This window comes from Pogona vitticeps, chromosome 5, assembly GCF_051106095.1.
Source record: "Pogona vitticeps strain Pit_001003342236 chromosome 5, PviZW2.1, whole genome shotgun sequence".
NCBI classification, from domain to species: domain Eukaryota; kingdom Metazoa; phylum Chordata; class Lepidosauria; order Squamata; family Agamidae; genus Pogona; species Pogona vitticeps.
Genome location: NC_135787.1, coordinates 9,178,020 through 9,203,991, shown reverse-complemented (window position 1 = coordinate 9,203,991; position 25,972 = coordinate 9,178,020). Strand labels below are relative to the sequence as shown.

General features: G+C 40.7%; 1 protein-coding gene across 1 annotated transcript; it reads right to left on the bottom strand.

Annotated features, from left to right (window-relative positions):
- Positions 1–4,007: 4,007 nt before the first annotated feature.
- FAM47E (family with sequence similarity 47 member E) lies at positions 4,008–24,824 on the bottom strand. Its single transcript, XM_020805240.3, has 7 exons — positions 22,530–24,824; positions 21,178–21,323; positions 19,339–19,492; positions 16,155–16,337; positions 12,084–12,233; positions 10,587–10,667; positions 4,008–4,524 (listed from the first exon to the last, which is right to left on the bottom strand). Exons 1-7 carry the CDS (start codon positions 22,695–22,697, stop codon positions 4,399–4,401), a joined length of 1,008 nt encoding a protein of 335 aa, XP_020660899.3. The 5' UTR covers positions 22,698–24,824; the 3' UTR covers positions 4,008–4,398.
- Between the last annotated feature and the right edge of the window lie 1,148 nt (positions 24,825–25,972).

Sequence of the window (25,972 nt, the reverse complement as noted above, 5' to 3'; positions counted from 1 at the left end):
AATTTGGTCATCCTGAGGTAACCAAATTTTGAGCAGCTTCCTGGACTGTGAATCTCCCCCTTTCTTTTACCTAAAAAGGCCCCCGTGGTTTTGCTTTTTCATTTTTGTCCCTGCCAGCGTGATATAGTGAGTAGAGCGAGGAACCAGGGCTCAAGAGACTTAGATTCGAATCCTCACATGGCCACAAGGTCTCATGGGTGGTGGTGGTGGGAGCACTGGTAAATATTCCTTAAATATTGCAGACAACTTGGATTGCAGTGTTAGATGTATCTTGGTGGCACCGATCCCTGCTTTAGGCTTGAGTGGCGTGGAGTTTTGCAAAGCTGGAAGTAACAAGAATTCACTTCTGGATTTGTCGGGGGGGGGGGCAACACCATTGAACCTAAAGGAGGTTGGGGAAAATATGGCAGAATTGTCCTCATCTATCTTAGGGGCTTTCGAGTTAAAAAAAATAAGTATTAGAGGTGGAAAGATGGCACCTACACTGGGGGAGGGGGTACACTTTAGTCACTCCTGACAACAGAGAAATTCAGAATAAGGGACAGCAGTCAGATTCCTTCTCTTCAACTGAGAGATCCTTCACACCAAATCACTCTTGCAGAGAAGATAAGGTGGGGAGAAAGATTCTACTGTTGGAGTCTCCCTACAATTCTCATTTTCTGAATATTGCTGTGGAGGAAGTGTGGTCCAGCTTACCACCAGATTACAAATTCCATGCTGGCTATTGTTGAATTATGGGAGACATAGTACAGAAACATCTGGAGGGCCGTACATTCCCTTTCCCTGATGTACAGGAATCTCTTAGGTAGCAATTAATTTTACGTTCCAACAACTGTAGTCTGAAATTATACAGCTGAGACACAGCGTGAACTATGCGAGTGTGTAGGGTTGCAAAATGCAGATCTGATTACTGGTTCCTGTTGCTTCCTTGCACTGAGCCAGATTTCAAAGAGGATTTTTTTTTTTTAAATAGGGTTGAAGTAAACCTGCGTGGATTCCCAGACATTCCCTACTGTAAGTCAAGTTGTGAATTATTTTATAGGCCACACAACGGATGAAGAAGTGCTGTTAAAGAATGTTGGGAGAAAACTCAGGCCCCCATATAAGTGGTGCAATTTGTGGCATTTATACATCATTTGTGTTGTGTTTCTGGTTTAGAAATGAACTGAAAATATAAATATTAAGCCCCAGTGAAAGTAAAGGTCTTGCACTCTCAGTTAGCAATTATGAATCCCCGGAACTGACACCATCTTCTCCTGGCCATACCCTCATCACTCTTTCATGAAGATAAATTTCAACAGCTGCAGCAAAATTATGAAATATATTTAGATGGCTGGATTTCATACTTGCCATGAAATAGTACAGCTTTGTTTCCCTCCTTCTCTGGCAGGACTTTTAAAAAACAGCTTTTACACTCCATACTGCCATTCCTTATTTGAAATGGAATGGAGAAATTAAGGATTTGAGGGAGAGTGGGTGGGTATGTCTTGGTAGGGTTACCATATCCTATTAACACAAATTAGATTTACTAATTATGCTAACTTAATTTTATTACCCATTTTTATGCTGCTCTTGAAATGGTGATGTCAGATTTTGCAGCCAGATTAAAAGATTATTCTGGTGAAAGATTAAACCAACAGCCAAGGAAATCCGAGCTCAAGAAGCTTTGGGTTTACAGGTTTTGCAGATCGGAAGAAATCAGATGTTAGCAAAGAGATCTGATTTCACGTCTGTTGGCTGAACTTTTTGGCTGAAATGCTGGGAAATGTGCCCAAGTCTGTTTTTTAAAAAAACCAATCCACTCTCTTTCCAATCCATTCTTTTTATTTTCCCTTAATGATGGTCACAATTTGAATTCTAAGACCCGCTAATGAGATCTCATTCCCAGCTATCTCATTAAAAAAAGGGAATGGCTAATTGGATATCTGTGTGAATCTATTTTCAGTAGCCAAGGTTCTTAATCTTCCCATGTCATTCACAGCTTTGAACTTTACCAGATATTAAATGTCATTTGAACTTATAGACACACAAGCGTCTAGTCCTCACAATGTTAGTTTCAGGATTCTCATATGTAAATGATTGTTTCCCTAGAGCTTGGATTCAGAAGTAAACAACAGTGACTTCATCTGCATGAGACAAGTATCCAGATAAACATGTGCAGGATTGTATCATTCGACTGTGGTTTCACAGGACTCTTCTTTGTGCTGTGACAGCCAGCACAAGACTACTATTCTGTAGTTTATTGTATTTTATATCGTGAGAAGATAAAAATGTTGGTGGTTAAACAGGCTAATCTTCCTGTTTCTTTTAAGACTAGAATATTAACAGTATTAGAGGTGCAATTAACTTTATCTGTGAATAAGTTCCAATGAATTCATTAGGGCTTACTCCTGAGTAGACACATCTAAAATTATCCTGCACAGCTTGTAACATTTTGCAGTTGTGAGTCTGGGTGGGGGGGGGGAACCCATTCCACGGAGCAATCCATCCATCCAGAAGCTGTTAACGTGCAGGCTTCGTTGAACTATTCCCTTGTGCACATCTCCCATTCATTTGTATAACATTCACTAAGAAAAGTGGGGTCCCAAATGAATTAAAGTGTAACTTCAGTTCTTGGCTTACTGGTTAGGAAGAAAGGAAAAATCCATGATTTTTTTCCTGAAAACAAGCCTCAATTAAATAACTTTTCACTTTTGTCAACAGCACCATATCTAAAATCGATTTTTTAAATGGCAGCATCGGAATTAGTATGGTTGCTGTTTATTTTAAAGAGACACAGATTCCCTGGAGTAACACACCTAGCCCTGTTATGCTGTAATGAAAGTCCTTGCAGTTGACTTGTCTTATAAAGCATTTAGCACCTTAACCATCTGTTGTGACTGTCAGAACCAATTTGCTTGTATGGCGAGAGTGAAATCATCCACAGACTCTCAGAAAACCCCTACAGATAAAGCTGCTTCTCCCGCTGTGGGTAGCTGGAAGGCCAATTCTGAGGAAGCATGCAGTCATCAGTCTGTGCTCTGCAGAGCGGGAACATCTATTTATTTAGGGAATAATCCTGGTAGAATTAAATAGTTAGGCAGTCATATCTTATACATATTTAGAATTAAATCTCACTGAGTCCAATGGCTACTGTACATAGCTAGTGTAGAAGTCAACACACAAAGGAAGAAAGCCTGGATTCTGTACTAGCTGCGTCTGAGCTAGAACTGTCATCAAAAAGTTATCTTTCTCACATGTCATCTTAGTTGCCATTTCTTTATTATGGCTTATCTTGTATTTTACTACAAGCCATTAATAGCCTTTGAAAAAATGAAATCATCATTTTTTAAGCAGACGTGTTCCTCTGGCTCCCCACCAGAAGCAATAGCCTGAACATAGACACAAACTCGGATCAGAAGGTACGAATTAGATTAGTTGGACCAAGGGCACTGGAAACTGAGATGCTGAATACGGACCCATACCTGGATCATAAGGTCACATCTGAGCCTGAGCTAGACCTGGAGCCAGTTAAGAGTGTGCCCCTCATGTGAAAGATCCCTAGATTTGGACCTCCAGAGATAGTACCCTCTGAGCCTGTCTGCATTCCCCCCCCCAAAAAAAATAATGAACCTTTTCCTTCCAGACTTGAGACCCTAAGTGTCACCATGTCAGAGCAGACCGTTTGAGAAGCTCAAAACGATTGAGAGCAGAAGTACGAAGTGCCAAACCACAGGACTGCCCCTTTTAGGGCCTTCTGTTCTTTGGGAATGGGACAAAGCTTGCAAGACATCATCTGGAAGAGCAGAAGTCTTCACTGTAAAGGTTAATAAAGTGAGATTCGTACTTGGATCCATCTGTCCCCTTAGTTGCTATAGCAACTGCCCTTTGTTTGCTATTGTGTGGTCACCACAGGACAAAATCTTCTCCTTCCCCGACTGCCCTGCAGACTCCCAAATAAATGAGATGAAAATATATTTGCTACTCTGAAGATCAAAATCAAATATCCATGTTGGTCAGGCACAGAGTCGCTGGAATAAGATACTTTATTAGAGACAGACCATATTTAAAACTTGACAAGGGATATTTCATATTGTGCAGTTACATTACACTCATATTTACAATCCATATCTTTAGTTTCTCTTAAAATATATTACAATCTGAATAATTCTTTTCTCTCCTGTACAGTGGGTGAGCTTAAACTATCTGGTAGTATCCCAGGCTTTTAATGGCTAATATTTGGGATTGACATCCTTGTCCGTTTTTTTTTTTCTAATTCACTCGCTCATCTATTTTACATACCATGTTTTTTCTCTACAGTTTCCAATGAAGGGGAGGGAGAAAGTATCTCATTCTAAGTAACTTCTTGGTTAAGTTTTACAAAAGATCAAGCAAACACTAGTTGACTAAAATGGCTGCTTAGAAGACTGTGGAAGATGCCACTTTAAGGCTTTCAAGAACCTTCACAGATATCTTCCTTGAGGAACTTCCACTCTCCTCTATTCCCTTGTCAGGACTACTTGCAGCCAACATCTGCAGAAGAAACTGAAGCAAACAAGCACAAAAGTTATTACACATCCTCTGTTTAAGGGAGGGCTGCACTTTTTTTGTGGCAATTCATCGCACACTTCTTGGCAAAGAGTTAGTATTCCTCAGTGCATTGATCATGCTATGTCTACATGAGATGAGATCCATGAAAGAAACAGCCTTACATATTAAAAATGACAGTGCTCATTTACAGTTTCAGTATATGGCTGGTCCAGTATGGTATATGCAGTAGATGTACTATGATAATAGGAAAACTGCAGCATTCCACATGCTACTTGTAACGTCCTCCTTCCACCTCACAAAGGAAGGTCGCTACGTCACCACACTTCTACACCTCTGGCAGTCTGCCACCAACCATTCCCTGAATTGAGTCACACAGACTGGAATGGATTTAAAAATAAAAGAACTAAATGTTTATTGATTGGTACACATGGATTGGTAAAACACAAATATCATGTAATCAGGTAACGAAAGGCTCAAGCTTATACAGGCTCTCCACACGTGTTCACACAGAACCCAACTCCTTCTTCCTCTCCTAAAAAAACCCCCCACTTTCTATATATACAACACAGCTCCTCCCCCTGATGTCCCGCCTCCTGACCACTATTGGATGATAACTTTCCCTCCAAACCCTTGAAGGACAGGTGACATCAGAGCTGACTGTAACACTACTGAATTCCGGCTCCTGTCAACTCATCTACCTCAACCAATGGATTGAGCAATGTTTGGTTCAACAATATCCGGAGGGCCACAGGTTCTCTACCTGCGGTCTAGGATCCAGGAAACCTTCTGTGGCAGCCAGAAAACCTTTAAGCAACTCTCTTAGATCTCTTCCCTAAAATATATCATATGACTATAGTTCCCATAACACCCATCCGCACCCACACCCTCATTGGGCTGCTCATGTGGAACTGAGTTAGAAAAGCAAGAGTTACATTAACTGTTCAGTAAAAGAGCTCCCTGTAGAATTTGCCCCATATCCAGAAAAAAGCACTGAAGAAAATGAAGTGAAATTAAGAATAAAGTGTGCATCTTTTCAGCAAACCAGGCATTCCAAAATAAAATAATGGGGTTCCATCATTCTCTAAATCTGTTTTGATCCTGTGATTATACCTAGCTCATAGACAGGATGTTGGCTGACCATCTGCCAAAACATATTTTCTATGGAGATCCTGTTGCAGGTGTTCAGTTAGACAAAATAAAAGATTCAAGGGTAGACTGGAAGAATTTAATATTGATCATGTCCATTGGGAAGCTCTCTCTTAAAACTGAAGGACCCGGTGAAACACGGCCCACCGAGAATCGAGGATGCATAAAAGAAGAGAGAAGATCTGGGTATAACATTTCGATGACGGAACAAGCCCAACATCCTCTAACCTGCCCCTCACTGTGGACCCATCTTCAAAGCTTGTGTTAGGCTAGTCAGTCACCTCCCGTTTCAGTTAACATGGCATTATTCAACCTTAATTGCTTCCTTCTTCTTTCCCTAAATAGTGAATCCCCTGGTGAATATTCCTTGAAAACAAAGGACAAACAATTATATAGTATTTAAACGTCATTTTCACCTCATTCCCAGATTTTAAAAATTCCCAGATTTTAAAAAAATATCAGTCCCTCTACCTGCAGTTTAAAATAACCAAGGGTAAGGCTGATCACTCGATTCTGCTGTATATATACTACATCAAGCAAGAACAAGACATAGGGGAGGCCTTTATATCCAAGACTTGTCTAAAGCAGTTTATTCACGTTAAGGGGTTAAGATAGGATGGCCGAGGAATCTTCAGATCAGACTTTATAGGAGGAAGGCGAAGAGCTTTCTTGAACTGCTTTATTTTATCTTCCTGTAATTTCTTCATGTTCTGAGATGGAGATCGGGTTGCTTCCTTTTCTTCTTTACTCTTCTGACGAGTTTCGGCTTTCTCTATTAGATCACCAAAACGTGGGGATTTGGGAACAGCTCTGCCCTATCATGTATAAATGTGCATGCAATCGATCACAGCCGGGAAAGGGATAGAGAAGAAAGGAGAAGTTCTGGCACTATAGGCCTCCCTACCCCGCTTTCCAATATCTATGGGGAGGCACTTGTGTATTATCTTTCATCAGGCCATATATAGTGTTTGTACATAGACTCTAAATAGAGTGTCCACAGTTCAGAGAAGGAACTGTGTAAACATCAGAATACTTCGGTGCTTAGAGTAGACTTCGGTCTAGATGGGCAGGGTATAAATTCATTCATTCATTCATTCATTCATTCATTCATTCATTCATTCATTCATTCATTCATCCATCCATCCATCCATCTATCTATCTATCTATCTATCTATCTATCTATCTATCTATCTATCTATCTATCTATCTATCTATCTATCTATCTATCTATCTATCTATCTATCTATCTATCTATCTATCTATCTATCTATCTGTCTGTCTGTCTGTCTGTCTGTCTGTCTGTCTGTCTGTCTGTCCATATTCTGGCTTCCTTGACTTACTGGCCACTGGCCACGGCTCCCCTAACATGATACTTCAGGTGACGTGAAGGGAGAAGAAATAGGGAAGCTGAGCTGAGTAATACTTCAGCAGAATCCCTTCCTTCGGCTCCCCCTCAAAGCTTCATATTGAGGGAGTCATGGCCAGTGACTAGTATGTCAAGGAAGCCGTGGGAGTAGATCCAAGGATTTCGTGGCATTCCTGGCTGGGTTTGGTAGTGCCGTGGGGCACACAGTTTGGGAACCACTGCTCTACAGAACTGTTTAAGGATGTCACCGATTCTGATCAGAACTATCCTCTTTCCACAGAAAGAAGTAAGTGTTGATGTTTGGGGGCTTATCAATCTTTGCTTAATTATTTTAATTCCATCATGCTGTGAGTGTTAGATGCTGTTATTGTTACTTTGTTAAGTATACAACAAACAGAACAAATCGCAAGCAACAGCAAGAGGGGGGCATTTGAACCATGAGATGTTTCGCTTGCACCATGTCCTGGAGCCACACCCCCATTACTGTAGAAGCAGCTAAATATTAACAGTAATGTTGCAAAAGGAAAACGTTGCATCTGTAATGGAATACAGTTATACTTCCATTTTTGGGTAAATGCATTAATTATAAGTAACTAGTTAAGAGTAAGTAGTTACCTAACTTGTCTGAATATGATTTATTTGTTTATTTTTACAAAACATCAATGCCTCTTTATCCTTGTCAATATAGCTGTACCATACTGTACAGTACAGTTTATTGTTGTGGTCTTTAGACCAATCACACTGGGGGGGGGGGGGAAACATAGGCATTTTACAGTTTCCAGAATTAAAAATGCTTTGTAAAAACATTTGACATTAAAAGACAATTTAAAATCTAGTATCTAAATCTAGTTACCTTAAATTTTCTAAAATGATATACAGTACTGTATAGCCAATAATATAGCTAATTTTCACTATAGAGACCTGGTTTTATTATTTTATTAATTAAATGTCTATATCCCTTAATAAAGAACAATGCAAGTGGTTTACAATAAAATTCCAAGTACAATACTGTATAGTATAACACAGTACATAGAAACACAAATGAAACCAATTCATAAGCATCAAAGAACATGTAGAAGTAAAACCAACAGTTTTCCATCAGACACTTGATTCATTTTTCTTCTAAAAACCAAGAAAGTGCAGAATGCAATCATTCCTGGTCAGAGAATTAACTACCTTGGTCATGGGTGTGGGGGGTTAGAGCTCTCCACTCATTATGTGCAGGCTCTGCATCTTTAAAGTATGGCTAAACAGAACTAGAACTTTGAAAGAATCATGTGCCTGGAAATAAAATGTGCTTTTGGCTTCTAACGGTGACGCTCCCATCTCATTCAGCTTACTGCTCCAGTAAGATCAGGAGAACTGCCTCCATTCTATTTTTGCATGGGGAGGGAGGGGAGGCTATCTGGCGCTGATGGGCAATTGATGGGGGTTGATGCACAAGGAGATTTACAGTGCTTTGGCAGCTTTACAATAGTCCAATGTACAGTATAGAGTTTGCAAGTGAGTTGTCCTCATCATTAGAGGAGAAGGTGGAATGACCACCCCAAGTAAAGCAAGAAAAGGCACTTCTGACCTCTTTCAAAGACCTTCAAAGTCTGTTGGGCCAGAGGTAATGGTGGAACAAATAAAGTTGTCCTTGGTTCAGAACTCTTCTTTAGCATGAATAAATTGATTACAGTAGACGGTCATTAACAAGCCATTTCCTCTTCGCCTTGCTGTAAGGAGTGAATAATTCTAACACCTACTAACAGGTTGGTGGAAAAATTACAGAAGGCTTGTTTGCATAGAGGAAAAAATAGCGGGTTCAACAGTGTTCCTTCTAGTTATTTTTAATACAAGGCTTGTATTAATTTGAAGTGGGCTTTGTTCCAGGGGTGGAGCTAATTGTTACAGCACGTTCTGTATAGAATTTATTTATTTGACCAGAAGCTTCGAGCTTAGAAGCCTCTAATTAACTGTTTATTAGCACTATGAGGAGGGGGAATATGTAGATGCTACATATGACCATAGCATACTTCCTTATATTCTCCAGCCTTATATTTAAATAACTAGATGACCGTGCTTTAGTTTTAGACCAGTTGTGTCCTGAAGGCACAGAGATAGGACAACTGTTAGCTTCCCAGAAGATCTCTCACTTCCACAAAAATTATCTCTCCTCCCTTAAAATAACATTACATAATTCCCCCCTACACACACACTTTTTTCCTCCCTTTCTTTCCAGAAACCTTGTTCCCAGTTCTTTCCAGTCATAAGTCTGTGTTGCTCATTTGAGAGTCCTAGGTTGTATCCACATAGCATCTTCCAACACTTCTTGTTAGTGCTAAACGAGGCCTTCTGTACCATGTTCACAAAGAGACGTATTGGTTTAAGGATCTAGCAGGATTTGGAAAGCTGAGATGAAATAACTTCCTGATCTGTCTCCTGCTGCATCTTCTGCCACAAGGTCCTTTGATCAGTAGACACGCAAGCTTTCCTGCGCTGAGACGCTCTCTTAAGGCCTGAAAATAAGTCCACGAAATCCACTCCGTGCTGTTCATTACTTTCCTCTGAGATAGCATTTGTTGAACTGCTAGGTCAGTCTTGGCTTTTAGATGGGCATCAACTGTGTTTGCTTGGTTCTTCTGTATATCAAGGCTTCCTCACTTGGTTCACCTTGTGCTTAGGAAATCATGGCACTTCCCCCCCCCCCACATCCCAAACCTCTAGACATTCCAGCACCACAGTGTGAGTTTGCCAATTTCTTAGTTTGCACTTTGCACTACCATGGATTTGCAATAAGACTGGCATGGTCCATATTGCGATCTCAGTATGCTACATTAATGCACTTGATATCCTGGCTCCTCAGCACTGAAGCCCTCTAGAACTGAGGAAGATTACCCGTATTTTTCGCTCCATAAGACGCACCAATTTTTTAGGAGAAGAAAACAGGAAAATATAATGTTTTCTTCTTCCCCCGTTTTGTGGGGGGAAAGTGTGTCTTATGGTGTGAAAAATACGGTATTTAAATAAGTACCTTGTTTGAATAACAGTCCCCAGAATGCCCCCAGGCAGGGCTTCTGGGAGTTGTGATTCAAAAATGCCCTTTCTCAAACTCTGAACTTAGCTCTAGCAACATAGTCTAACGGGCCTTCTTCATGTTTCAAAGCTATGATACCACTACCAAGAAAACTCTTATCATCACTGAAAAAGGCTATTGTCCAAAACAACAGCCTTTTCTAGGCTTTGTCAGCTCTGCCTAATTTGCAACCTATCAAACATTTTGCAGCAGATCAAGTTTGTGGGATGGCTAACCAGAAACATGAGAATGCTTCTGTTAGTGCTGCCTAACTAGAATAGCAAAAATGAGGTTCTTGTGCAGCTAGCAGGCCACTATGCATCTCAAATAGGCATTGTTAGACTTGGCAGGTTACAAAGCGGACTGGTCTGTAGTCTGACCACATTAAAAACACTGCCTCCACAGAGCTTCTGTAACTTCAGGTCTGATCTCCAATTACTACATAGATAGGCTTGGCCAATATTGTGGCCAATGAATTTCACTCACCTCAGGCTTCCGGTAGCCTTTCATTTCAAGGAATTTTTCAAAAGCATATGTTCCATGAAGTGGTGATCCTTCATCCTGGGCCTGCAAGACAGGTCATAAACAATGGACATAAACAGAATGCTTAAATCCTGAGACAGGATGGCGGTTGGTCAAAAGCCCCTAGGATCCATTTCAGTTCCATTATTCTTGAGCCTAGCTTGTTGTTTGAAATTCGTCTGGCGCCGACGCTGATGACATTTCGGTGCCAGGTCAAAACCTTCCTGTTCCAGAAGGCTTTTAATTGAAATAATATGAACTGTGAGTCCTGATGGCAATTCTTAGAGTATATATTTTAATTGTATTTTAATTGTTTTATTCTTTTTATTATATTTTAATTGTTGTAAGCCGCCCAGAGACCTTTGAGTAGTGTGGGCGGCATATAGGTTAAATGAATGAATGAATGAATGAATGAATGAATGAATGAATGAATGAATGAATGAATGAATGAAGTAAAGCTACATTTTTGGTAGATTTTTGAAGGCTATCTCTCATTAGTGCCATTTGCCCTGAGATAATAGCTTTCAAAGTGTGACATAAATATTCAACTGATGTGTTTCCCCAGGTTCTAAAAAAGCTCAAGAAACAGTAAATGATGAGTGGAAATGACCCTCACTGTGAGTAAAGACGGCGGGTAAAGCCTGTAGAGAATAAAGGAGAAAGGCCTGCATGTTAGGAAAGTTCATGCTAGAAATGTGTGTGCTTCCAAAATGTTGATGTCACTTGTGAATATATTTCCCTTCATTCTCAAGGATGAGGATTTCTGAGTGGAAGTCAGAATCATTCTGATTCCAAGACCGTAACTTTCATATCACTTGTCAGCATCTCTAATGCAGTGATTTTCAAATAAAGCTTTTACGCCAAGATTTTGGCTGGTAAACTCCAACCTATACTTTAGGATCTTGCTTATTTAACCACTTCCTCTGCTCCTTGATGGAGGGGAAGAAGTGAACTTATTTTTTAAACATCTATTACAGCAGTGAAAATGTGCTGCATCAGTTTTAAAAAACTTTTTTTAAAAAAATCTTTTCTTTCCCTTTTTTAAAGGGCCAGTCAAGTAACTGCCACAATTGGATCCAACACCATGGCAGTTTCTTGATTGGCCATTTAAGACAAAGTGATGTATTTGTGTATGAAGGGTGTGTATTAGGCTGTGGCAGACTCTAGACCACACCTTAAAGATCACCTGTAATACACATACCTAATACACATACATTTGAAAAGTGGACCAAATAGGGTAGCTTGGGGTCCATATGCTATTTGAATGTGAGGATTGGTGGCACCAAATGGCCTACCAGCCCTCCTAGTGACCCCGTTTAGTCCGCTCTGGCCCAGCTGTGTAGACGAGTCCCCAAAAAATGTAGAGACAGAACATGGGACAGTGACTTCTTGAATGGCCTGTGGCTTTTCCGCCTGTTAAACAGAATTACACGGCAGAGTGCTGAGAATGTTTTTACCTACCTTTTGGATATTCTTCTTCCTTAAATCCAGAAAAACTTGCAGACATTCAGGAATCTCATCCTTCTCATTTTCTCTTTTCTTTTTCCATTTCTTGGGAGGAAGGTACCAAGCTCCGTACTTAATTTTCCCCCATTTCGGCTCAGAAGGTGTCTGGTAAAAAAATAACCAGCATTGAGTTTGTTTTTACGGTGTCTCCGTCATTCCATAAATACCGTATGCATGTTCTGTTTATAGTACCTCATTGTTGCTTAATAACAGGTGCCTTTTCGGTCGTTTTACTTTGTCCAAAACACTTCAGCACTTCATTTATATGCTTACAGTCTGGGCTGCTAGTTACAGTCCTTGCTGGATATATTAAGTGCAGTTATTGATCCCCCGTTAAAAACTACAATAAATTATTGCAGTGGGCTAAATATGTGGCTTCTTTTGAGTGGTTCTTGGGAAACATCCTTTATTGCTGCCACACTGCTTACTAGGACCAATCCTAGATAATATAGATCACTAGTATGAAACATCTTCATTGACTGTGGATTTGTTTCCAAGCCCAGTTCAAAAGGATGCTGTATATGCTCCTTTACATCTTGGGCCTGGCACAACAGAGAAAATGTATTTTCCTACATGTTCCTGTAAAGGATCATGACTTAGAGGCACCTCTCCAATGCCCCCGGTTTTATAAACTGAGGTTACAGTGGATGGAAACCCCCAAGATACCCTTTTTAACAGGTCATCCTATGAAATGTCCATCAGGAATGCTCTCTTAGTGCATAATTTGATAGCTTCTGTTAAATCAACTACCTTGGAAACCTGTAGCTCTCCAGATATTTTGGATTACAATGTTAGACAACAACACCAATGATCAGCAATAATAGGAACGATAATCCAAACCATCTGGAGATCACCCAGTTGCCCACCTTGCACAGTAACCCTTCCCTAAGTTCCATGTTTATGCCCAGCAGACAATGCTGTTGTAACAGGTTACAAAGCAACGGATGAAAAATACATGTGAGAACAATATGCACTTATGCCGCCACTCCAATCAATATTTGGCAGACTGTCTTCTCCCACCCAGATCTACCTGAATCACCCGACATAGCCAGCAGGGGCGGCTGAGGGGTCTGACGCCGAGAGAGGCCCGGAAGGAAAAAACAAGAAACCGGGCCTTCTCGGCGGTGGCTCCTCGGCTGTGGAATGCCCTCCCAACAGAAATTCGGCTGGCACCCTCGCTGGGTGTTTTTAAAAGCCAGTTAAAAACTTGGTTATTCAAGAAGGCCTTCCCTCCAGTCAATTAAGTCTTTCTCTCTTTTTTTTTCTTTGCTATTCCATCTTGGTAATCCTCTCTTTAAATTAATTGTTTTAAATTGAAATTTGTAATTTTATGATTTTATATGTTTTTATACTGTTTTGTTTTATTTTGTAAGCCGCCCCGAGTAGACATGGTCTAGAGGGGCGGGGTAAAAATCAAATAAATAAATAAAATAAAATAAATAAATCAGCAAACCCCATCTTTCTAACCACCTAGTGTCCATTTATTCCTCTTTTCCAGGGAGAAGACTCCCTGGAAAAGACCCTGATGTTGGGAAAGTGTGAAGGCAAGAGAAGGGGACGACAGAGGATGAGATAAGATAAGATAAGATAAGAAATTTATTTGTCATTGCACTCACAAGTGGGTGCAACGAAATGAGGTGCTCTTCCCCAAGGTAAAACTGGACAACACCACTACAAAAAAAGTTAAAAATATACACAACACTCACCATACAAATATAGATACCCCGTTTCTCCCAGCAATTAAAATTCCACCAAAAACTTATGACCCCGCATTTAAACTCAATACTGCACTTGGGTAAAAGCTGTTCTTGAATCTGCTTGTCCTTGCTCTCAATACCCTGAATCTCCTTCTCGATGGCAATAGTTCAAAGAGCTGATGTCCCGGATGAGAGGAGTCTTTCAGTATATTAGATACCTTCCTCTTACATCTGTTCTTATACAATTCTTCCAAAGAGGGGAGTGAACAGCCAATGATGTTTTGGGCCGTCTTGATCACCCCTTGAATTGCCTTTTTCTCTGCCACTGTGCAGCTCGTAAACCATACACAGAGACAGTAGGATAATATGCTCTCAATCGAACTCCGATAGAAGGTGATTAACAAACTCTCAGTCAATTGTTGCTTTCTAAGAGTCCTTAGGAAATACAACCGTTGTTGCGCCTTCCTGATTAACGCAGCGGTGTTTGCACTCCAAGTCAGGTCATTTGTTATGATGGTCCCAAGAAACTTACATTCAACCACCTGTTCCACACAAACTCCGTCTATATACAGTGGCTGAATGTCTGCTCTTTTTTTCCTATAGTCCACTATAAATTCCTTGGTTTTTTGGATGTTAAATAGAAGATGGTTGGACAGTGTCATCGAAGCGACCAACATGAATTTGACCCAACTCTGGGAGGCAGTGGAAGACAGGAGGGCCTGGCGTGCTCTGGTCCATGGGTCACAAAGAGTCAGACATGGCTTAACAACTAAAGAACATCAAAGTGTCCATTTCACAAGCATACAATACAGAAAAAACCACATGTTGGTGGATTGTTGTGGATGCAGTACTGCACAGTAGCCAGCAGGTGGCAACCTAAGAACCCCTTCCATGGAAGAGAGCAGTGCTCACTGCTGAATGTAGCTGCAAGACTGCAGTGTAAGCTTATGTTAGATATGACATACATCTTTCCCCACTCTCCCTGCTCATTTTTTAAATCAAAATCATCACCAGGAGCCTGCTGGTGTAAGTAGAGAAATGGCCCAAAATCCAGTATGATATGGTGGACAGAGAGATAAACTAGGCGTCAGGGGACCTGGGTTTGAATCTCCACTTGGCCATGGGAACTCACTGGTCAGTGTGCGGAATTCGTAAAGACACTCTTTCAATATCTTTACTTACCTTGAAAGCTCTATTATGGTTGCTATATAACTTGGTTCTGGCTTGATGATGCATAGAATGATTTATTTATTTTTTAAAAAATTGTCCTACCTTTCTTCTTAAGAGGACCCAAGGTGGCTTAGGTTATTAAAAGTCAACATGAAAGCAACAACAGTGAACATTCAAATCCTAAAAAGGGTCTCTCCGGCAGCCAGTCACTCAGCTCCACCGGCTGCCGATCAGTTTGCAGCGAGAATTCAAAGTGATGATTCTCATCCATAAAGTCTTAAATTGCTTATCTCTTTATAAGCCTCCTTGAGCATTAAGATCATCAGGAGAAGCCTCCCTCTCGGTCCTGCCACCTTTACAGGTGAGGACATGGGAGAGGACCTTCTCCATTGCCGTTCCCAGACTTTTGAACACTCTCTCTCTCTCTCTCTCCACCTAGGAGGCTAGACTGGCTCCATATTTACTGTCCTTCCACAAACAGGTGAAGATCTTTCTCTTTGGGCAAGTTTTCCCTGACTGACTGGCTGCCTGAATGGGAGTTTTAAATGCATTGCTTACCTTACTGCTTAGAACGTGTTTTGGTGTTGCTTCTGCTTTTTAGTTTGGTTTTTGTTCAGTTCTTTTTAGATTTGTATACTTGCCGTTGTTAGATTTAAATACTGTCTTTTAATCATGTAAGCCAACCTTGGGTCTTTTTTAAGGAGTAAGATAAGATAAATATATTTTCAATATTTTTTTTAAAAAAAATAATACTAGGGTGCAATGTTTTGGGCTTCTTTGGAATATGTATTCCACAGTTGTGATGCCACCACTGAAAAAGCCCTTCTTAGAGCCACTCGTTATATTTCACCGAGTAGAACCTTGGAGGTAGATTTTTATAACCAGGTAGGTGCCAGTGAGGAAAGGTGATCCTACAGGTACCAAACCAATGTGAAACCATAAAGGGCCTTAAAAATCAAAAACACAATTTCTGTGAAGATTCTGTGAAGGATGGGGTGAGGCAAGTGAATTTTTGCCAATGGGTAAATTTTCATATGTATGCTCTACAAAAATAAAACAGAATTGCATGAGAATTATCATTTTAACGAGGCATTTCAAGACACATATCTGTGTCCCAAGAGTGTGACCACTTCATGCCCACTCACTTTCTCCCACGTACCTTTAGAGGGCTCTTAATACTATCTTGGGTTGGAATCTGCCCCACAAGCTCCCTCAGCTCTCCTGGCACATGGTACAGCTCCACTATTTTAATGGGCGCCGCTGATGTCTTGGCCTTGGTTTCATATCGTGTGTCAAACAATTTCATGATGGTGGCTTCATCAATGTTATAGTTTTCTCCTCCCTGGAATTATAAACCAAGCACAAACGGTCAGAAGGCAGTAGTTTCTGTCACTGCAGAACTCTCTAGGAAAGGTATTTGCAGGAAGGTAGTCATGGTGGATGGAATGCTTCAACGGATGGGCAAGGAATTAGCATCCGTTGCCACCAGTTCCAGTGAACTGGGAGCATGTATGAAAGGCCACAATCCTGGCTTCAATGTACCTAACCATAGATCGCATTGTTAAATGCAGGCACAAGACTGCAGTCTTTTACGTTTCCTGCATTCAGACGTACAGTTTCAAACCACAGCTGTTTGCTACTGAACTGAGCACTTCCTCTGAGGGATATTCAAGCATACTTCTTCCCCGAATATAGCCAGAAGTCTTAAAATCTGAGAAAATCTAGACCATTTGATGATGCTAGCTACATAAGAGTGGTAGACTTTACCAGATGGGCGGGATATAAATCGAACAAATAAATAAATAAATAAATAAATAAACAAACTTCATGGAGGAAGCTTTTTTTTTCTTTCTCTACATCTGACCTTGAAGGGTTCCCGCATCTACTTTTCTTTGGAGAACCACAGGAGAGAGATAGGAAGATCAATGAATCACAGTCTTGTCCAGTGAAATTCTTGGACTGGACTGGCTACGGAGAAGAGACCCAGATTTAGCATATTTAGACTGCATTCACTGAAATCTGGGAAGTTACTCAGGATGTACTTAAGGGTCTACTTGAAATATGAATACATCTGGATCAACGTGACTTGTGACTTAGCAGGACAAGGTGTCTCCATCCAAAATGTTAAGGGAAGCTGCTCATCCATTATGGTTATGACCTAAAGCCTAGACCTCCCCCCCCCCAAACACAACATTCCTTTGTGTCCCAAAGAAGTAAAGCCAGTGAGATCTGAGGCGGGCCAAACTCATCTCTGTAGCTAGTGCAGTGGACAAGACTGTCATTCATCAATCTTCCTATCTCTGACCTGTGATGCTTCAAAGAACAGTGGATGTGTGGCAAACATTAAAGGCCAGATGTAGAGAGGAAAAAAGCTTCCTCCATGAAGACCAGAAACAAGACATCAAACCAGAAATAATACTGTTTACAAACTGCATAATGCTCTTTCTTCCAGCGCTCTTCCTAGCTGATTGGAATAGAATGGCATGCCTCTTAGACTGTTTTTTTAGGCATGATTTCTTCCCAAACAGAGGATTTGCTTCCTCTGGATTAAGTATCAAGAATTGTTGAAAGCAAAGCATTTATTTTATCATTTCCCCTTATTCTTTTCCAGTCACAAGACTGGGTGTCATGCTGCACGGGTATCACCCTGCAAACTTTCATGGATGCAAAACCCACCAAGCCGCCTTAGAATGATCTTTTGCAGTTCCACTTTTTCTTAACTGTTGCAAAGGTTGCAACATAGGCTGAAATCACTTCCCCTCATGTGGTCTTTATTCTGATTTCAAAAGGGTTGCACAGTTCTACCTCTATTGAGCATATCGGCAAGGACTGAAATCTGATTTGTAGGTTAAACCAAGCCATAACTTTCCATTTGTTCCTCTATGGTTAAAAAAAAAAACCCAACACCCTGCTGTTATTTTCAGAATGGTGGGGTAAATGCACCAAGCTAGGATGCATGTGCACCCCACCTCTTTCTGAGAATTGCAGGGACCTTTATTTACCAGGAAGAAAGAGATAGAAAGTTATGATCTGCAATGAACAGAATTTTGGTCAGTAATTATTATTATATGCCATTGAGTCCATTCTGAGTTATGGTGACTCTTTCCAGGGTTTTCTAGGAGGAAAACACTCATCCGTGGTTTCCCATTCTCCTCTTCTGGGGGCATTCTGGGACTGTGCAGCTCACCCAAGGCCACACAGGCTGGCTTTTATCCTGTGATACACAGTAGGGAATCCATCGGTGAACGTCTGGTTCTGCAGCCAGTTCCCTGATTCAGTGACCTATTTAGCTAGCATAAATTATGATCAGGTGCTGTCAAGCTCTGTTTAATGGCAACCCTTTCTGGGGATTTTTAGGTATAGAATACTCAGAAATGGTTTATGTTGCCTTCATTCTGGGGCTGGGCAGACTACATGGGTTGGCTCTTCACCCTGGAGGCAAAGTAGGGAATTGAACCCCCACCCTCTGACTCCACCCAGAGCCAGTTACCTAACTCATGGAGCTATCTAGGCAAATTCAGCATGGCATGCCAATGATGTCAGATACATTTAGTGAGTCAGTACTGAGTAGGTAGCACAAGGCCGAACACTTCATACATACTGAGCAAAAGATGGTAACAGGAAATAAGAGTAGAAGTAGACTAATTTCTTAAGCTTCAGGATGAATAGAAGCAGATTTTTTCATTGTGTGGAAGTGGTCTGGTGCTTTGGACCACACATTTTTTTAACCATAACACAGAGCCTCATGGCACACTGGTTAAACTGCAGTATTGCAGTGAAGACTCTGCTCACAACCTAATTTGGTCCCACGCTCAGGTAGCTGGCTCAAGGCTGATTCAAGCCTTCCATCCTTCCGAGGTCAGTAAACTGAGTACTCGACTCACTGCAGGGCGGCAATGTGTAATTAATGTTTAATTAATGCATTATTAAATTGTAGACCTTCCAGAGAGCACTTTATATAAGCAGCACACTTTATAACAAATGCATATATCAAATCAGCACCTTCCCCAACTACACTTTAAGATAAATAGCCATAGTGCTGTCCTCTGAAGATGCCGGCCACAGAGACTGGCGAAACGTTAGGAAGAACAACCTTCACAACAGGGTCAAAGAGCCCGAAAAACCAACAACAATCATTAGATCCCGGCCATGAAAGCCTTCATGAATATATTAAACAGCCATCGTTTACAGTTTACAGAAGTCCATGACATCTGAAAAACAGCATATACTTTTTATATAGATCATATATATCTATGATATATCTATGATATATCACACATATCTTTTTATGAATTTGCTTCCACCCATGATCAACTGATTTTTTCAGTCAACCCCTAGCTTACCATGGCACTGACCCATTCACAAAACTCCTTCGTTACACGCTTCACATTCTCATCCAATGGAGGAACGTAAGCTATTTTGGCTGCCTTTTCTCTCTCGGCTGTTTCTTTTTCACTAAGCCACGTGTAAGGGTTTTTCCTTTTAGGCAACCAGGCCCTAGAGGTAGAAGAAATACATTATCAGCATTCTCATAAAGTATCTATGACACTTGCTGATGCCTACAAATGATTATATCTCACTGTCACGTATCATCTGTAGGTGCTGATACTTCTGCCGATGTTAGCATTTGCCTTCAGTATGCAAGAAGGCCCTGGATGTGTCTATTTCGGTTTTCTACTGAAAAGTAATGCTCAGAACAATACAAGACGCTGTCTCTTGCCTCTGTGAATGCATTGCTTCACAGTAACTTTATCACAGTCAAAACTGTCCGAAGAACCAACAAGACCCTGTACTGCTCAGAATGATAGGGACTCTCCTTTTTCAGTTACGTATTTTTTTTAAAGGAAGGAACGGAACACACTGCCCCAGTTAGCTTACATGCTGAAGGTAAATACTGATGTATACTCAAACAAGTTAGGTGTAAAGCCAAGCTAACAATAATGATAATGAGCTGTAAAGTGTGTTCCTCGGCAAGGAACCAAACAAATCCTTTTTGTGCTATATCATTCTAAACTCTGGTGTATACCGTATCATAAAGAACCATGTTGGCCAAAACTAAGACACTAAAAGCCATTAGAGTCAGCAAACAAGATATAGGAGGAAGATGAACGTGGAACGAGAAGAAGTAGCGATTTGGCAGACCCATTGTGGTCTGCTAAGAAGACAGGCAAAGTTGCTTTTCTTTGAGTTTTCTGTTTTTTTATCTGATGTTTGCAAGCTTCAGATCAGGTGTGTTCTACTTTCTTATCTACTTTGTTTCTTACATTTTACAGGAAATTGGCAGTGGCTGGGCCTTGTCTGAAGGGATGTGGTGGCGCTGTGGATTAAACCGCAGAAGCCTCTGTGCTGCAAGGTCAGAAGACCAGCAGTTGTAAGATCAGATCCATGCGACAGAATGAGCCCCTGTCGCTTTGTCCCAGCTCCTGCCAACCTAGCTGTTTGAAAGCATGTAAAAATGTGAGTAAATAAATAGGGACCACCTCAGTGGGAAGGTAAACGGCGTTCCATGTCTAGTCACGCTGGCCACGTGACCATGGAAACTGTCTTCGGACAAGTGCTGGCTCTATGGCTTGAAAACGGGGATGAGCACCGCACCCTAGAGTCGGACACGACTGGACTAAATGTCAAGGGGGAACCTTTACCTTGTCAAGGGGCCTTGTCTGCTTACCTATCAGATTCCCTCCAATATGGTTCCTGGCACAAAAGCCACTATCTTGACAACCCAAGCTGACATTGCTAGATCTGAAACTCACGAATGTTGCCAATGACCAGAATACTTTCGCTATACACTTTGAAATTAATGACTTGCAGAGGTTTAGTGGTTTGTGTTGACATTTCGGTCCAACCAGGTGATGAGGTTTATCTTTATTTTTTTAAAGGGGGAATGTATTGCTTGGCAACAAGGTGAACGCTGAAACAGGACTCCCTCCCCTCTCCTTCTCATGTACTGATGAAATGTTGCATTACTGAAATTAACAAAGACTATGGGAGTTTCATGCAGATGTGAGAGGCACACAGAGCTTGGATATGCAGAAAAGCCCAAGTTCTCCCTAACATTTAATCCAAAATAATTCATTTCCATTTTTTTTTCACCCATCAATCCTCGTTAAAGGAACCAAGGCATCCAGACTCAAGAGGAAACCTGACACCTTTTGCCTCACACCATCTCTTATTCTACTCACGGGACAGTTGGGCTGAAGCGTTTCTCTTGTTTTGTGCCATACTCCAGCTGATACTGAGAGAGGTTCTCCTCAGTTTTGCTATATTTAGCTGAGCATCTTGTCAGATGCATCTCAGGATCCAGGAGTCCCATGACATCATGAAAAAGCTGGAGATAAAGCAGGCACAAGGTCCGGAATAGTTTGTCACTAGTTTTAATCCTATCTGAACAACATCATCTTTCATGCAAAGAAACTTAAACATCCTACTGCTGGGTATACTGAAGATTAGAATGAATCAGATAAATATAACCCCCACACAAATATTGTCGTGTGTGTGTGTACTCATGCAGTTCTTGCCCTCACTCGAAAAGACGATGTTAGTGGCCCAAAAAAATTGAGCAGCAATAAATAGAGGTTGCTAGTTTTTTTTAAGGTGCCAGAAGACTAGCTGTCTTGGCTGCAACAGACTAATAAGGTCACTCTTTCAGAAATATTTGAAATATATATAGAATTCTTTTAAGTCCTGAAAGATGTGTGATTGTCACAGCCTAAGCTTTTCACAAGTAGTTTTTTAGCTTATGAATTAGTTTGCTTCGTTTTGTGAATTCTTACTGGATGGTAAACATAGGTTTCATTTAAAAGTATGATTGCTCAAGTATGAAGCTCAATCAAAACAGGACTCATGGAAATTAATGTGTTTTCAGCTTCTAACATGTGTCATCTGTAATGTATCACTTGACTCCAAACTGGTTTAGCGCTGACCTTGCTCGGTCAAAGCAAAACATTTTACATCCTAGTTTGGATCTCTACAAGCTAATTAGTAAATATTCTGGAGCATACTTTGCCCCTTAAGATGCTTAATCTATTGTAATGCTTAAAGGTTGCTTTATGCACACAGAAGTAAATACAGGAACATTTTATCTTGATAGCCAACAATTTTGTGACATAGCTTATTTCCTTTATGAACTAATTAACTTATAGTGAATCAACTTACAAAGGTTATGAAGAGCGATGAGTTCCTTTGCATATACCTCTAATAAACATTGTTCTTGGATTTTAATAAAAGTTGGGTTTAAAACTTTTGAGATGCTAGATAGCTGATATATAAAGTACTTCAAGCAAACTCTACAGAGGATATATCATTACAGACCAAGAATATGATATTCTCAGAATATTAGAGCATAAAAGAAATGAGTATCTTTGCTTCTACAGTTTTGGCCTGCATGAATGCATAGTAGCCATGCCCTGCTTCTCTTGGCCAAACTTTGTTCAAATTGTAAAAGCATGGAATAGGAAATTCAAGATCAAAAAATTGGGATCTCTGACTTGTGTGTTGGATTCTCCACTGAGAACAAACAGGAGATTATTTTTACCTCTGTTGGCACACTCTCCTCCAAATGAGGATAAAGTGCGAGTGGGTGTTGTGTTAGGCAGCGCTCGGTCTGTGCAATGTAATCTTTCCTTGCTTTCTGTGTTGCGCTGAGTTTGGAGTAAACGACATCACTTCTGGTCTGGAGTTCTGGGGCTTTATATGGCACCATCAGTGAAGCGTCTGCTTTTTTGTATTGTAGAATTATTGGCACAGGCCCCTTTTTGCCTTGAATGATGATATTGTCTAAAGGGGGAGGGCAACCATTTCTGAAATCATCCAGGCCACTTTTCAGAAATCTCCATCGCTGGCCGTTGAGTGCATCCGAGAACCTCTCTTTGTTAGTCACACGTTCTTGAAAGCACTTGGAAGGCAGCCTCTCCTTATACCTGGAAACAAAGAGTTAACAATCAGCACTCAAAAGCACCCTGAACCCATGTCCACATAGCACCAATCTGAAGTGGAGTCAACCTTCCTCAGAGTGTCTTTATTCTACTCCATGCCTGCCTTCAAACAGCCTTTGTGAGACTAAAATAAATTACACGCTACTGTTTGCATACTCAGGATGAAAACAGGCATAACATATCTGATAGCACACCTATCTTCATACCTAATTTAATTTCATATTACAGTATCTTTCTCGGTTCGCCGATTGTTCTTCAGCATGGGATTCCCTTTGAATTGTGATTTCTCCATCCCTATCTTTGCAAGACCAACGTGTTTCAGTTCTAACCATGGGCTCTTTGTAGCATTTCTATCTACCCTAGGATTGAAGAACATATTATGGCAAACATCTATTTCCTCCTCTTACAAAGGTAGAACATTATTATTCTAACACCCCATTACCAATGTAATTGTGACCCACTTTTTCTTACCCCTCCACCATGTACTCTTTATACATTAACCTCTGGCCTAATATTATGGTCCATGTGGCTTAGGAAATGTAAGCTCACAGTCAAATCAATCCATTAGTCTTTATGGCACCACCTCTCTTTTGTTTTTATTTTCTGCTATATAGCTTCTTACAAAGTTTACTCTCTAGGCACTGCCAAGTCATTCAGTGCCCATATATGCCTGAGTTGCCAGACATGCAGGCAAAGCCCTGCTATATTTCAGTCAATAAATTACACATGGCCTTAGGAATGGACCTCAACAGATGGGAAACCTTGACCTCTGAGCGTTCAGCCTGGAGGCAGGCGGTGCATCACGGCCTCTCCCAATTTGAAGAGACCCTTGTCCAGCAGGCCGAGGCAAAGAGGCAGTCCCAAAACCAGCAAAATCAGGGAGCTGGACAGGGGACAGATTGGATGTATCTTCAGTGTGGAAGGGATGGTCACTCTCAAATTGGCCTTCTCAGCCACACTAGACGCTGTTCTAAGACCTCTATTCCAAGACCTCTATACCATAGTCTCTCGAGACTGAAGGATGCCTACAGAATCACACAACAGAAACAATTTGCTAACTGTGGATTGAGGCAAGTGCAGGTTAGAAAAGGCCAAGACCCTTTCATAATACTATAATACTATTCATTTGTACTGTGAACCAAATATTCTTTTTTCTACAAAATACAATGAATGAACAAGGTAACAAAGACATTAAAGCATACATTGCTAACTAAGTGAAGTCTAAGCACCAAGTTATTTCTTCTTCACCTGTCAATGCCTGTAATATTAAAAAAAAATGAAATTTCTACTCAGATCAGAGATCACCAATGTGATCAACATTTATAAACCTCATACTCTTTCAGGCTCTCAGGGCCTTGCTTGCTGCCCATGAAATAAAAAGGTAAAAAATGTTCAACTCTTACATAGCTATACTAGTCACCAAAATAGTATGAGTTTATGAGCTGAACTGGCACAATTAACCCAAGGTTATGAGAGTCTCACTTTGTGACATCAGAGCCTCATTGTAAAAATAGATTCCTAGACAGGCCACCCCTTGCACTCCTTCAGTGCAGCAATTTAAAATCTTTTCCTTTCCATCCCAAAACACCCACCTGCAAAACCTTAGCTGTGGTAACTCTTTGCAAAGGACAGTAATCATAAATACAAACCCAATAACCTAGAGAAGAGTTGGAAACAGTTCCCCAAATCAACAAAGGCATTTCAAAGGCACCAACACCATCAACTCTAAAACAACATCAGCAATCATTATGTTAGACTGCACAGGGAAGCCATTGAAATCCAAAAATACCAGCAGAGCTTCAACAAAAAAGAGGAAAGTTTGAAACTCAATAAAGCTCAACTCCCAGCACTGAAAAATACAGCCTGCAAAAGGTCAACGAACTCTACCCAGCCACAAGGACTACACTCTTCTCCAGTGGCAGGAAGACATCTTCTTTGTCTCTCTCCTTCTCAAAACATTCCACTGTTCCACTGTTGAGTGTGTGGGTGGATGAGTGTGCATTCCCACTTTACATGTGCCCTTTTCCCATCCCTCCTTTCCTCACCTTGATGGAATGACTCTTGTTGAGTGTCAGTTGATGGATGAAAGAACACAAGATGTGAACATGATTTAAAAACTTTCACAGGTGCTTCAAGGGAAAAAAATCTTCATATTTTAAGGTCATCAGTTTAAGTCTATTTATAATAATTTGAAAGCTCAGAAATTATACAATAGCCAGAATCCTGTTGGTGTAACTCTGGTGATATCACCAGCAGCAGCTGTGTTAGGGTCACTTCCAGAGAATTAGAAGCTTCCCACCTCTCTCCCAGGTCCTGGGGATTCCTAGGGATCCTCTTTGTTTGAGAAAGTCTTTGGGAACTATGCAATAAGATAAGGAATGATTTAAAGTTTTTAAAAAATTGCCTCTGTTGTGACTGGTGAAATGGACTATAGTCCTCAAAGTCTTGGACCCTAATAAATTTGCCAGTCTTTAAGATTCTAAAGTATTCTTTGTTTGGGAGTGGCCATCATGCGTTTTATTTACAAACGAAATTTTCCTCTCCCTACCCCCCCTTTTAAAGAAAAGCCATTGCAGCCCATTTCCCTCTGCCCTTTTAAGGTTTCAAAGTACCTGTCACATCCTAGTCCCTATAAAATGATAATACAGTAATAGACTTATTTTTTATTATTAACAGACAGTATTCCTGTTAATGAGCTTTGCTGTGGGTAGCAACTGACTACATTCATTTATAATACTTATATTCTATCAGTCTGCAACTTTGATAAAAGATCAGTCTATGCTTTATAGATTGCAGCAAAGCCTTTGACTATGTGGCTCAGGAGAAGCTGAGGTTGTTCTGAAAGAAACGGGGTTGCCTCATTGTGGACAAGAATCTACTGTTAGAACAGAATATGGAGAAACTGAATGGTTTTCTATTGACAAAGGTATCAGAGAAGAGTGTATTTTATCTCCCTACTATTTATCATATGGAAAGCTAGAAGAGATTCAGATGAAGGAATGGAAATTGGTAGAAGAGATGCCTATTTCCAAGTCAGTACAAT

Excerpts from the sequence above, each read along its gene's own strand:
- FAM47E (XM_020805240.3), bottom strand. The coding sequence starts at position 22,697 with ATGGTGCCATATAAAGCCCCAGAACTCCAGACCAGAAGTGATGTCGTT. Across the intron at positions 16,338-19,338 it reads GTGAATGGGTCAGTGCCATG|GGAGGAGAAAACTATAACAT; the intron begins GTAAGCTAGGGG and ends TTATAATTCCAG. Across the intron at positions 10,668-12,083 it reads GGAAGAAGAATATCCAAAAG|GCCCAGGATGAAGGATCACC; the intron begins GTAGGTAAAAAC and ends CCTGTCTTGCAG.